Source organism: Rhineura floridana, chromosome 5 (assembly GCF_030035675.1).
Source record: "Rhineura floridana isolate rRhiFlo1 chromosome 5, rRhiFlo1.hap2, whole genome shotgun sequence".
Classification (NCBI taxonomy): domain Eukaryota; kingdom Metazoa; phylum Chordata; class Lepidosauria; order Squamata; family Rhineuridae; genus Rhineura; species Rhineura floridana.
Genome location: NC_084484.1, coordinates 173,654,134 through 173,668,214, shown reverse-complemented (window position 1 = coordinate 173,668,214; position 14,081 = coordinate 173,654,134). Strand labels below are relative to the sequence as shown.

Below are 14,081 nucleotides of genomic sequence, written 5' to 3'. Positions count from 1 at the left end.
CACCCACCCAGGTCTCGGTTATACATGCCAGGTCGGCACCCTCATCGACAATTAAATTGTGGACGAGGGAGATCTTATTATGTACCGACCTGGCGTTTAGGAGCAGCACTTGGAGATCCGAGAGCTGGCTGATAGGACCAACAGTCCTGCGGGTGTGAGGAGGACCGGAACAAGGTACAGGCACAGCTTGATTAGAGGAAAAAATTGACAACCCTTATTTCTAACCTCTTCCCCACATTTGAAAAAATAAGCCAGTTATTAGATTACTACAATTAGATTTCTGCAATGCACTCTACGTGGGGCTGCCTTTGAAGATGGTTCGGAAACTGCAGCTTGTGCAAAATGCAGCGGCCAGATTGGTAACAGGGACCAGACGGTCCGAACATATAAAACCGATTGTGGCCCACTTGCATTGGCTGCCTGTATGTTTCTGAGCTCGATTCAAGGTGCTGGTTTTGACCTATAAAGCCTTACACGGCTTGGGACCACAATACCTGATGGAACGCCTCTCCCGATATGAACCCACCCGTACACTACGTTCAAGATCAAAGGCCCTCCTCCGGGTGCCTACTGTGAGGGAAGCTGGGAGTGTGGCAACAAGGGAGAGGGCCTTCTCAGTGGTGCCCCCCAAATTATGGAATGATCTCTCTGACGAGGTGTGCCTGGCGCCAACACTGTTATCTTTTCGGCGCCAGGTCAAGACTTTCCTCTTTTCCCAGGCATTTTAGCATGTGTTTTTAAATTGTTTTTATATTGTTTTGAATTTAAAATTGTGTTTTAAATTGTTTTTAAAATATTTTTTTAAATTGTATATTTGTTTTAATGTTTTTGATTGCTGTAAACTGCCCAGAGAGCTTCAGCTACGGGGCGGTATACAAGTGCAATAAATAAATAAATAAATAAATTATAAGTAGAGAAGGAGTGGCTTTCAGTAAAATTTGACAAGCCCTTTAAAGATACAGGATAGCCTGTGACAGCTGCTGATAGCCATGCAGATTTAGGGTAGTGGTGAAGCTGGAATTGACCACAGGGTGGGATACCATACCAAATCAATGCTGTCTAAATAGCATGTCTGTTAAAGGTGTGGCATTTTGGGTCCTTAGTGAAAATGAAAAGCTTGGACACGTGTGAAAGCTAGGGTTTTTTTTTTTTTGTAATTGAACAGTATGTATGTTTGTATTTGAGATAAAACTTATAATTCAGTTTAGTCTAGATTGGTGCATATTTTTTCCACTTCACATTGTCACTAATCTTTTGGTACTATAGAGTAGCTTGAACTTTGACTCAAACCATGTTGTTCCAGCTTTCATTGTGCCTTTTGTCATCTTAAGAAAAATAAAAGGTGCAGAAGAACAAGAGAGGCTATCATGGAAACTTCAGGGGAAAATGTTTTTTTTCAATATTGAATTTGCATAATGTAGAGTGAATAAAATTGTAGTGTGGCTCCCCCCCCTTCTGCCTCTCTCTTAAAGTTCTAAAATTTTATGGAGAATGTTTAGTCTTCATAAATGCATTTGATGTAATTTTTATGTTTGCTGCAAAGCGCATAATCAGAAGCAAGCAAACTTTGAAGTTCTGTTTGCTGTCTGGACCTGCATGTATATTTTCTTTAGTCAGTACTTATGAATAAGTCCATCTCTCTCACTCTATGTGAGTGTTCCGGTCAGCCTTGAGAACGGCAGAGGATTGAGATGGATTTTATGGAGGATGTTCAGCTCAGTCCTATGTGAGTTTTGTCTAGCTGGGGTGAAGGAGGCATCCATCTACTAATGGATGAATCCCTCACTCTGCCTGGAGCAGCAAGGTATCAGGTGACCAGTTTTTAATGACTGTACCAGTCCCGCTGAGTTTGCTTCCTTGCCTTGTCTGGAACAAAACTATTCCTACTCTTTAGCTGTTTGTTCCTCTCCAGTAGTCCTTTATCTCCCAGTACATTTCTGATAAAAGAAAAGAGAGAGAGAGAGAGAGAGAGAGAGAGAGAGAGAGAGAGAGAGAGAGAGAGAGAGAGAGAGAAGGCATTTTCTCTTTTTCACTTTCACCTATTCTTCTCTGCTGTTTGGCTGTGGGAAAGTCAGGAGTTACAAAGAAGAGGACCTGGCACATCAAGGTGGTTTATTCCTGTAAATCAAGGGTGGGGAGCCTCAGGCCCAGGGGCCAAATGTGTCCCTCCAGGCCTCTCTGTTTGGCCTCAGAACTCTCCCCAGACCACACCCTTCACTGGCCTTGCGTTACATCATGAGTGCTTTTACCTAGCTGGAATGTGTTATTGGACTCTGATCATATTTAAATATTAGGCAGGTGCCATCTTTGCTATCTCTTTGGCGCCTTTTGAAGACTTTCCTCTTTCAACAAGCCTTTTAGGTTGAGACCTGTCCCAGTCTGTATCTGGGTTAGAATTGCTTAATATGTTTTTTAATAATGTTCTTAACCCTTTTTTAAGTTGTTTTTTTAAAAATGTTTTTGACGCTGTTTTGTTTTAATGTATTTTAAGATCTGTTTTTAACGATGTTTTAAAGTGTTTTTAGCGCTTTGTTTGCCGCCCTGGGCTCCTGCTGGAAGGAAGGGCGGGATACAAATTAAATAATAATTAAATAAACAAATAATGCCTTTTGCATATTTGGATGGAACACAGGGAGGGTGTGTCTAGAAATTATCCTACTGTGCAGAGGCAATATTTACATTCATTGCTCCACCCACTTTTGCCTCTAGTCCCCCATCCACCACTGGTGTGTGGCCCTCATAAGGTTGTCCAGAAGAGAATGTGGCCCTCAGGTTGAAAAAGTTTCCCCACCCCTGCTGTAAGCTAACAATAAAAATGAAAAAGAACCATCTGGCACCACAAAGCCTCCTCCTGAGAGCCTCCGCTATGCCCTAGCCCCCTGGAGGAGTGTGCTGCTTCTATAGTAGCCACGGGCCCCAGCCATAATTGAGCCTGCTGCCATTATATTATCATCATTAATTATTATTGTTGTTATTATTATTATTATATCCCACCCTTCCTCCTAGTAGAAGCCCAGAGCCCATTATGTAGTAGCTTGCAATCCCTCCGCTACTGCAGCTGCTGCATCCACCACAGTTCCAGCTTAGTGTTCCCTAATGCTTCTAACTTGCCTCTGAGACCTTCAAGAGCACCCAAACTCTGAATTTTTTTATAATATCTTTTTTTTTGTGTCCACAATACTTTTATTATGAATTGGTGGTTTGTAATTATTTTTCTAAGTACCCAAAAGGATGCCAAAAGGATATTAATTGTGGCACAAGGCTCCTTAGATTCTCCAGCTTGCAGCTCATGCTGCCTCATGCAGCAGACAAGCTCTTTAGCTATGTTCGTGGCAGGTTGATGCCCCTTCTTGCTCAAACTGAGCCTCAGCTCCCCTTAAGGAGATCTACCTGTTTGGAGAGGACAACCTTTGAAGGAGCCTCTTTCCTAACAAATGAGCCATCATAGAACAGGCGATGTTGTTGTTGTTATACAGTAACTCGTTAACATCAGGGTCATCAAGCCAGTCCCTTCAGAGGTATGCTTCCTGATCAACCAGTTGATATTTTCCATAGTGCCAAAGAAGGGGCACCTTAAGTTCAAGATAGCATCCTTGGCCTTTATCTGGGAGGCCTTCTAGAAGGATAACTACCTAGCCTCAGTCAATCTCATGGAAGTCTACTTCTATTTTCCTGTTGCGCACAGACACTGGGTGTGTGTGTGTGTCTATGTTTTACTTATAAAGATTTATATTACCAATATTGGCTATTCCCTTTGGCCTCTCATTGGCCCTGTAGGAATTCACTAAACTCATGGTGTCAGAGGTAGCCCACTTCCACCTCAAGGTGGATAAGGTTGACACCTCAAGGGCAACTTTACCCATACCGGGATGAGTGCTTTCTGAAATCCCCCTACAGACACAAGGTCCTTCAGAACATCCTGGTTACTCTAGCCACTCTGAAGGATCTCTGCTTCCTTGTGAATGCAACCAAGAACCTCCTTTCTTCATGAAAGTTACAGCATCTCAGAGAGGTGATAGATACTGAATCAGCTCACATTTTCCTGTCTCCCAAGTGGGGCCCACATCTACTTGCAGATATCTCTTCCCTGACCTTCCTTATGTCAGCAGACACCTGGTGTCCTTGGCCAACACTGTAGGGGCCGCGGTGTTGTGCCAGGAAGTCCTTCTATTCCTGACCCTTTCATTGCTCCTTCACCACCAAAAGGTCCACAGGTCTCTTCATTGGTGGCTGTCCTCCCCAAACCTCAGCAAAGGAACTCACTTGTAAGAACTGCAGAAATCATCCTGACCATGAATACAAGCCTTTAGGGTCGAGGAACTTACTGCCTTCACCAGTCAACTCAAGGCATAGCCATCATAGCCTTCTTCCCCTTTCTCCCACATCAGCATGCCTTAGTGCAAAAACATAATGTGGCAACAAAAGCACATCTCAGTAAACATAAACAGGGAGACACTAGGTCCCAATCTGTCCAGTTAGAAGCCAGGATCCTTCTTTGTGTGCATCTGAGATCAACACATATACAGAATCTTTAGCATTCAAGGGGATTTCCTCTGTAGAGCTGGGGTAGTCCCAAGCCGTTCAAGGTAATCTCAGGACTCCTCATGGACCTATTTGAATCCCTAGGGAGCCAGAAGTTACTCCAGGTAATTTATTCCAAACCCTTCAAATGGAAGGCATTCCTGGCTCAGAGACCTGCCCTGTGTCTTTCCTCCCACTCTCCTAATCTCCAGAGTGCTTCAAAAGATCTGGAATCTTGGTTCTGAAGTTCTAGCCATAGCAGAGAACAGTTTTTCCCACCTGTATCTCTGGACTTACTCAGCTAGAGGTTCGTGTTGTGTCCAAACACAGTCTGGCTATGTTTAGGATCCTGGCAACTAAGCAGCAGGCTTTCCTCAAATTAGGTTACCACCACAAAGTTGTTGGCAGCATGTTAGCCTTCCACAGATCTTCTGCAAACAGGATCTATAAACCCTCTTGGAAGGCATTCAGGATGTGGTTTTGCTGAAAGAAAATTAATCCTTCAGCAACTATTTCTAAATTTCTTACAGCAATTCTTCAATGTGGGGCTGAAGCCTAACATTCTGCAGACAGCCTTTGGCCTCACTGTCAGTACTCTCTAGGGGAAAGTGCAAATAACTTGAGGTCCACCCTAATCTATGAGTTCCTCAGAGGGGTTCTCAGCCCACCAGTTATCCAACGATTCCTGTCCTGGAGTCTGCTTGTCCTCCTCAAGATCTAAATGGACCCACCCCCCTTGGCCAAGCAGATTATATCTCAGAGTGGCCTTCTGGACAGCCATCTCAGTGGCTCGATGAATCTCTGAACTAAGTGCCCTATTTCTGGGAAGACATCTCTGTATCATTGTATAGACACCCTATGCTTTGACAGATGCCATCCTGTGCCTTGATTAGATGTTCAAAGGTGGAATCCCATCTTCTATGGATCACAGAAGTTGATTCTATCTTCTGTCTGCCTCGGCCTTCCCATTTCTCAGAGAAGGTGCAAACTGTGTGGATACTGCACTTTAAAGAGCTCTATGAGACATGCTTCTTCTGTGTCTGCATCCTTTCACCCTAGATCTCTAGGCAAAAAAGTCCTCTATTCCTACCATTGCTACCTGGCTCAAACCATGAGTACATTAAGCCTCACCACCTCCCTAAGTCTTGTCATGTCACAGCCAGGGCTGTGGAGTTGGAGTCGGAGTCATGGAGTCGGAGTCGGAAGCAATTTTGGGTGGAGTCGGAGTCGGTAGAAATGTACCGATTCCGACTCCGGCTTCAAAATAAATTTTGATTGACAATTTTTAAAAAATATAAATTCAAAATATCAAAGAAGCTTCCCATGAAGTCAGCTGCAGTTGAGCATTTCACCATAACTCAAGATGGAAAACATTTTGTGTGTCAGTGTATGGCACAGGACCCAGATGAAGACAAATGCTGTGATTCCAAGATCAGCACATATTCAGGCAGCGATAAAAATGCTCCTATGAGAGCTTCCAATTTAAAAAGACATATACAGCCCTTTCCAGGGCTGTGGAGTTGGAAGCAATTTTGAGTGGAGTCGGAGTCGGACAGTAGAAAAATAGAGGAGTCGGAGTGGAAGGTTTGGTGTACCGACTCCACAGCCCTGGTCACAGCACACTCCATTTGACCTTCAGCTGTATCTTCAGTGTTCTCCACAAACATCCTACCTACTGAGATCTGTAGGGTAGCCACATGGAAGCCCCTGTCTACTTTCACCAAATACTACAATTTGGAAACTTTCACTTCTGCAGAGGCAGTCTTTGAGAAATGCTGTTCTCTTCTTAGATTTTTAACACTGATTCCCACCTAGCAGCTAAGCTAGGGCACATCCCATTAATGGCTGGATGCCTCCTTAGCTCCACCCCAGAGAAAGGAAGTTTTGGTGAAAGTACTTTCTCTCTCTGATGGAGCCAGTGAGGTATCTAGACCTTGTCCTTCTTGACAATGCTGTACCCTCATAAGCATATTCATTAGGAGCACACACCCTAAACAGTTGGATTTTACTTTCTTCTGGACCTTTTTTTATGTGTGTGTGTGATGAAGTCAGATCTCTGACTGCTGGCTTGGCCATAGATGGAAATTGGGGAGGGGTCAGCAGGAAAGGTTATTAAAACTTGGTCACATGATTCCTTGTCTCTCCTGGGCAGAGAGAGGGATTAGCCCATTAGTGATTGGATACCTTGTTCGCTGCACCAGAGAAAGGACTTTCCCGGTAAGTATCCAAGCTTCCTTTCTCAGAAGCAAATCCAGTTTAATTCAGTGGGGATTCCTTCCAAATACGTGTGCATATGATTGTAATCTTAAAGATTAAAAGTTCCTTTTAGTCCATTATATCATGTACTATAAAGTTATAGATATCTTCCTAGCAGAGGCACTTGAGACTAGCATTAATTTCCCAGTGATAATATTAAAATGTTTCTTCAAACTAGAGCTCAAAGTCCTTTTTCCAGTTAATTGGTATCTTATTTGCAGTAGCTAACCTTTAAAACTTGGTCCTGGATAAAATATTCCTTCTAGGATGACAATTTTAGATTGCCTGATGCAATCTGATCTAGACGAAATAGTTTAACAGCTGCAAGAAGTTCTACAAAAATCTTAATTTTATTAACCTTAACAGTACTAAAGTCCAGGAATTGATCAAACCTTCTATTAATACAAATCTCATTCTCAACACATTGAGCTAGCATGGTGTACCTGACAGGGTTTTGTTGTGAGGATTAAAATGGGGGTGGGGAATACCATTTCCATATGTGCTCGCCTGACTTTATTAGAAAAAGTAATAAAATGTAAAAATGTAATGCATAGATAAACTGGAATTGGTATATCTCTTTCAGATTGCTGCAATTCTTCGGAAGCGAAAACTTGATTATTATTTGCACAAACTGCTCCCTGAGATCCTGCGATCAATGTCCTTTCTGACAGCAAATGGAAGTCTGTATATTGCATTTTTTTGCATTTTAAGGTTGGTCAACTTGATTTCTCACTTTTTCTAAAATCTGAGGGTGGTAGAATAACTTCTTCCATAATGTTGATTTGTAGATTTTATTTATTTATTGGAAGGATTTTTTTTACTCTGTTCTTCAGCTGAGAAAAGAAGATTCCCAGAGCAGCTTACACATATCAGTAAGACGTTCTCTGTCTTTAGTCTTGCAATCTAAACGACATAACACAAAAGGAAACATGATTGGGAGAGAGGAGGAACAAAGCAGTCTGATCTTAATTAGAAAATTCTTGTAAGTGTTTTCTCTGGCAGGGAACCTTGGAAGCAAACTCCTTGCAGGTGTTACTTCTCTGGCTGTTGATCTCCCCTTTGCTGTGATGTTCTTTCTGGGAGGTAAGGGGTGCAGTGTCCCAGTGTCCCTTAGACCCCCTGGCTGACATGTGCTATCCTATTTCTCTGTTTACAACACACACACACACACACACACACACACACACACACACACACACACACACACACACACACACACACACACACACACACACACACACACACACACACACACACACAAAGAAACAACAACCTTTTTTGGAAAAAGATTCATGAATTTCTGTTAAAGAACAACCCTCCCATCATTATTTATTATTATGTTTAAATACCAATCCCACCCCATCCCTTGGGTTTATTTGCTGAGCTTACACTCACATATTTTCAGTATTCTGGAGATGGCAGACAAGTGCTGTTTCCTCTTTTGCTAGCTAAAAAGTGCTTACTTGCCATCAGGGGTCATCCTGTGGGATTATGAAAACAAGCCCATTTTTCTGTTCAGGAAATGTCTTTTAACTCTTTCACTTGCACAGATCAGCAGCTTACAATAAAATATTTTCCAGGTTCTCGTTTTGTTCTCTAGGGCATTGTGGGCTTGAGAAGCTTTTTTATTTTTGAATGTGTTGCTGCTTCTTTCTCATGCAAACATATTTGCCACTTCAGCTGTCAGCATTTGGAACAAAGAGATGTTGCTTGAGGGAAGCAGGAAGGGCAATAATAAGTGCAAGGTATAGGAATGATGCTGCTTTTCCTCCTTTGGCTTCATATATATGTTGCGACACAGCTGCAAAATGTGCAGTGAGAATCAAATAAGAAAGGTTCCTGTGAGCCCAAAAAACTCTCCCTTCTCACACTTCTGATGTGTGTCTGTCTTGGTTGCAGTTGGACTACTTAATTGCTCACAGTGCTAATACGCAAGAACACCTTGTTCTCAGAGGAGGCTCAGTTTTTTTTAATGTTTTTATTTATTTATTTATTTTATTTTGTTGCATTTATATACCGCCCATAGCAAGTAGCTCTCAGGGCGGTAAACATAATAGGATAAAATACATACATCATAATAATAAAATCACAAAACATGTAAGACACAATGAAAACAAAATACAATTAAACAAAATATAAGATGATAAAAGGATTAGTATTACAAGATTAAAAAGATAAAAAGATTAAAATGATTAAAATGCTGTTTTGTTTTAATGTATTTTAAGATCTGTTTTTACGATGTTTTAAAGTGTTTTTAGCGCTTTGTTTGCTGCCCTGGGCTCCTGCTGGGAGGAAGGGCGGGATACAAATTAAATAATAAATAAATAAATAAAAGACAGAGGATGGGCTGCTAACTCCTACACATAAACCTGGAAAGGATTCATTTTAGAGGGTTAGAAAGGAAGAAAGCGTTCCTCTGCTATCAGCAGTTAGGGTGGTGTTTCCCAAACTGGTAAGGTGCAAGATTATCTTCTTTGTTTCTTGGGGTGACAGCTGTCGCTCCTCCAGTTCAAGAAGTGAATTTGGGGAGATTATTAGAAACCCGCTACTTGACCCTGCTGGTCCCAGAGCTGAAGGAAGGAAGCATCCTTGGGTTCTTCTTCAGAACAGCATCAGAGTTGCATCACCTAAAGAAACTTTGTTAAGAAGTTCAGAAAAATTCCCAAGCCCACAAATATTTTTTACTAGCTCGCTTTCTCATATGTTTATTGGTAAGTCATTTGTGACCTAAAAGTGGGGGGAACCAAATTTTGTCAAGTTTCTCAGCTTGGTTGGTTTTCTAAAGGCAACTCTTTCTTGTCCCAGGCAGCCAGGCAAATGCATTATAAGCTTGAGTTACGGCCTTCCATTCTAAAAAATAAAAATGAATGCATACCACGTCCGAAGTATAAAATTCCATTAATGCATTATAAATGTATTTACTTATTTATTTGGACTTCTAACCAACCGTATTCCAAGTATCCAAAATAGTTCCAATATAAAATGCACGAGCATGAAATGTCCAAATGGAAAACAGATGGCGTAAAACATGTGTTAAAATCGTAACCCTCACCACCAAAAGCCTTACCAAATTGAAGCGATTTGCACTCTAGAGGAAGTGAATAACATAGTTATGGGGAAGCCAACTAAAATACCTCTCTCTGCTATGTATTCCTGTTTGTAACACAGAATAATCCCAGAAGGTAGTATTGAGATTTCTAAGAAATTACAAGGGAGGAGGAGGTTTTAAAGAGGATTTTTTTATTGTGTCCTTTTTTTGTTGGGTGCTAATAAGCATTTTTGGCATAGGCTGGACTAACCTACAGCTTGTCCTGTGATAACAAATATATTTTGTCACTGGGAAAACTTACGTAGCGCTTTGTTCCAAAATAATCCTTTGAAATATGATGGATGTAAACTTGATGTTCCTCCTGGGGTGTTATAAGAATGAATGTTAAGAGATTCTTTGATATACTAGTTAAGAAGCGTGAGATGACAATGGGCTGCGTTTTGCCTGAGGCAGCTTTTGTGCCTGTCACCTTTATGTATACTGGGTTGGATCCAGAATTGCTGTTTTACAATTGAAAGGGCTCCTTCTGTTCGTAGAAGAGACTGTGATCCAGTAGAGCAGTGTTTCTCAACCGGTGTGCCTCCAGATGTTGTTGGACCACAACTCCCATCAGCCTCAGCCAGCATTGCCAACGGTCAGGAAAGATGGGAATTGTGGTCCAACAACTTCTGGAGGCACACTGGTTGAGAAAGGCTGCTGTAGAGGCTCCCACTGGAAGAAGGGGGGAGCAGTTTTTGCCAGTTCCCTATTAAGCTTCCAGTGCCATTTCCCACAGTCTCCTGGAGGGTACCCCAACCCTCCAGAGCATACTTTTGGGAGGCACAGAAGGCTGCAGAAAGAAGGTGAAATTGATGAAAATCACCTTGCCCACTTCTTCCATTGGGAGTATCCTGCGAGTGGAGTTGCTCCGGATCTGAGCCACTATATATGAATGAATGTACTCTTTTACTAGGTGCAGTCTGTGATCCCGATAATGTTTCTTCATGCTTTGCCACTGCAGCATAACAAATGCTACACTTAATTTTTCAGGAGGATACTTGGAAAATTTTATTTTTGGACTCCTGGTTTCGGTGCTGCTTTACCGGCTTCTTATGTGGCTATTCTTTGTGAGAGGAAGAGCAGGTACGTATTCATAGATCTTTCACTTGCTTCTGCTCTTTTACTGTAGGTGGGAATCGGCTGCAGCCAGCTGGAAAATGAATCTTTGATCCAAGTTGACAATATATTGTATCATATGTAGGTATCTTAAGAATTTGCGAGGGTATATAGAGCTTATTGCTAAAGGGCGGTATAAAAGCACAATAAATAAATAAATAATAAATATATAGAGTACACTAATACATGGTGTTTTGCTTTAGGGTGGCAGGTTTCATTTATTTATTAAATTTGTATCTTGGCCATCCTCCAACAAAGGAGCTCAGGGTGGCAAACAACAAGTAATGAAACTTCTTAAAAACAATTCCAATGCAGATGAAGACTGGGATGTCTCTATTTAAAAGGCTTGTTAGAAGAGGAAGTTCTTCAGTAGGCACCAAAAAGAGAACAGAGATGGCCCCTGTCTAATATTTCAGAAGAGGGAATTCCAGAGGGTTGGTGCCACAACCCTGAAGCGAAAGATGTGCTGTGAGGCTGATGGGGCATGAGTAAAACAACATAACCGTGCCTACTGTGTGGCGGTGAGGGTGGCAAAGGAGGCCCACTTCTCTGCTTCCATTGGGTCCTCAAGTAGCCACCCAGTGGAGCTTGTTAATATTGTCCAGGATCTGCTAACATAAATCCCAGAAAATTGAGTTTTAGAGCCTTTGGAAGACTACTGTGAATTGATTGCAAGAGTAAAGTTGCTCGGCTCCATGGTAATCTTGATGCCCCATCCACATATACTGTAGTCCCCAGTGAGGAGTCCAGTGTAACATTTGCTGTAATGTCTTGGGACCACCTTCAGTTGATGTGGCCTGATGACATGGGCAACATGCTTGCAACAATGTGGCCCGCAAAGTGTCTTCTTGACCTTTGCCCTTCTTGGCTTATTAAAGTTTGCCGAGGGGATATGACTGAGTGGATCCAGGATGTGATCAATGTGTCTTTGCAGGAGGGAGTGGCCCCAGCCACCTTGAAAGAAGCAGTGATCTGACCGTTCCTGCAAAAAACCCACCCTGGACCTATTGGTTTGTGACAGCTACTGCCCGGTTGCAAATACCCCCTTTTTAGGAAAGGTGATTTAGACGGTTGTGGCACAGCAATTGCAAGCAAATGAAACAGATTATCTTGACCTATTCCAATCAGGGTTCAGACCTGGTTATGGGACTGAATCGGTCTTGGTTGCCCTGATGGATGACCTTTATCGGGAGAAGGACAGGAGGAGTGTGACCCTTTTATTCTTACTTGATCTCTCATCGGGTGTTGATACCATTGACCATGGTATCTTTCTGGGCCGACTTGGTGAGATGCATATTGGAGGCATTGTTTTACAGTGGTTCTGATTTTATCTCCAGGGTTGTTTTCAGTGAACAGCACTGGCTGATTGTCTTTCAGCTCTCTGGCGGTTGTGCTGTGGAGTGTCACAGGGCACCATCTTGTCTCCGATGCTGTTTAACATCTATATGAAGCCCTTGGGAGCGGTCATCAGGAGATTTGGGGCGAGGTCTCAGCAGTACACTGATGATACCAGCTCTATTTCTTTGTAACAGCTGAAACGGGAGAGGCCGTGCAAGCCCTGGACCGCTGCCTGGACTCGTTAGTGGGCTGGATGAGGGCCAATAAACTGAATCTGAATCCTAGCAAGACAGAGGTGCTGTGGATTGGTGGCTCTAGAGTTCAGATAATTGGCCAGTTGGCTGCTTTGAATGGGGTTGTACTCCCTCTGAAAGAGCAGGTCCGTACTCTGGGGGTGCTCCTGGATCCATCTTTGTTGCTAGAGGCCCAGGTGGCCTCAGTGGCTGGGAGAGCCTTTTTACCAGCTTCGGCTAGTAAGACAGCTGCGGCCCTTTCTGAACTGGGATAGCCTGACCACTGTTGTCCATGCTCTGGTAACCTGCCAGACTGGATTACTGTAATAGGCTTTTATGTGGGGCTGTCCTTGAGATTGGTCCAGAAGCTGCCACTCATGTAAAATGTGGTAGCACAACTGCTCACTGGGGCAGGGTATCACCAACATGTTACCCTGCTGCTGAAAGAATTGCACTGGCTACCATCAGGGTAGCTAATGGCTATCCATTAGCTATAGGGCCAAGTTCAAGGTGCTGGTTTTGGTGCACAAAGCCCTATGCAGCTTGGGACCAGGATACCTGAAAGATTATGTACTCAGTCGATCACTGCACCCTGCAGGTGAGGGCCTCCTGCAGATACCATCTTAACAGGGGGTCTGTTCTGCACAACATAGGAAGTGGACCTTTAGTGTTGTGACACGGACACTTTGGAATTCCCTCCCCTTAAATATTAGACAGGCACCATCTCTGTTATCTTTTCAGTGCCTACTGAAGACTTTCTCTTTCAACAAGCCTTTTAAGGAGAGACCTTATCCCTGTCTGCATCTGTGCTGGAATTACTCTTTAAGATGTTTTTGAAGCTGGTTTTTTTTTTTTAAAAAGATGTTTTTCAGATGTTTTGTTTTAATATGTTTTAAAGTCTTTTGTTTTTCAGATGTTTTAGAGCACTTTTAGTGTTTGCCACCCTGAGCCCCTTCTGGGAGGAAGTGTGAGATATAAATTTAATATATAAAAATAAATAAATAAATAAAATAAAGGCCCAATTCCTTTATTGTGTAGAATGGACCTCTTGGTAGGATGTTATCTGCAAGTGGCCCTCACCTGCAGAGCACAGTGACTGACTGCATGTGTGAGGAATGGGATGATTTTTCAGGTATCCTGATCATAATCTGAATAGGGATTTCATAAATAAGTGAAGATGAGCAGTCATGGGCTATCAGCGTTCCATTGTTTTCGAAGATCTTAGGAAGTGCTGTCAGATGATGGGGATTCTGTGTTTCATAGGACTAAGTTGTCCCCATTACTCCTAATCCTCACTCCTCTGTTCCTAAAGCAGATTTAGCAACAACTGCCCAAAGAATGGTTACCATCTCCCTGCTGCGTTTACACTGCTGTTGCTCCCCACTGGTAATACTTGCAAGCCTGTCTTTGTCAGGTTTGTGTCCCTGCTCCATACAAACAGAAGAGACAGAAGCGAAATTAAAAGACTGTCCTAATGCCATCCGTCGTTAGTCTTCCCTGGCATCCTTGCTTTTTCACCTCCTTGCCAA

The 14,081-nt window shown here is 42.6% G+C and overlaps 1 protein-coding gene across 1 annotated transcript in view; it reads left to right on the top strand.

Moving 5' to 3' along the window:
- TMEM135 (transmembrane protein 135) overlaps positions 1-14,081 on the top strand; it is a 260,384-nt gene that overhangs the window by 15,843 nt on the left and 230,460 nt on the right. Inside the window, exons 2-3 of the mRNA XM_061628891.1 lie at positions 7,361-7,488; positions 10,856-10,948. Of these exons, the coding sequence (XP_061484875.1) occupies positions 7,361-7,488; positions 10,856-10,948 (221 nt within the window). The remainder of the gene's footprint in view (positions 1-7,360; positions 7,489-10,855; positions 10,949-14,081) is intronic.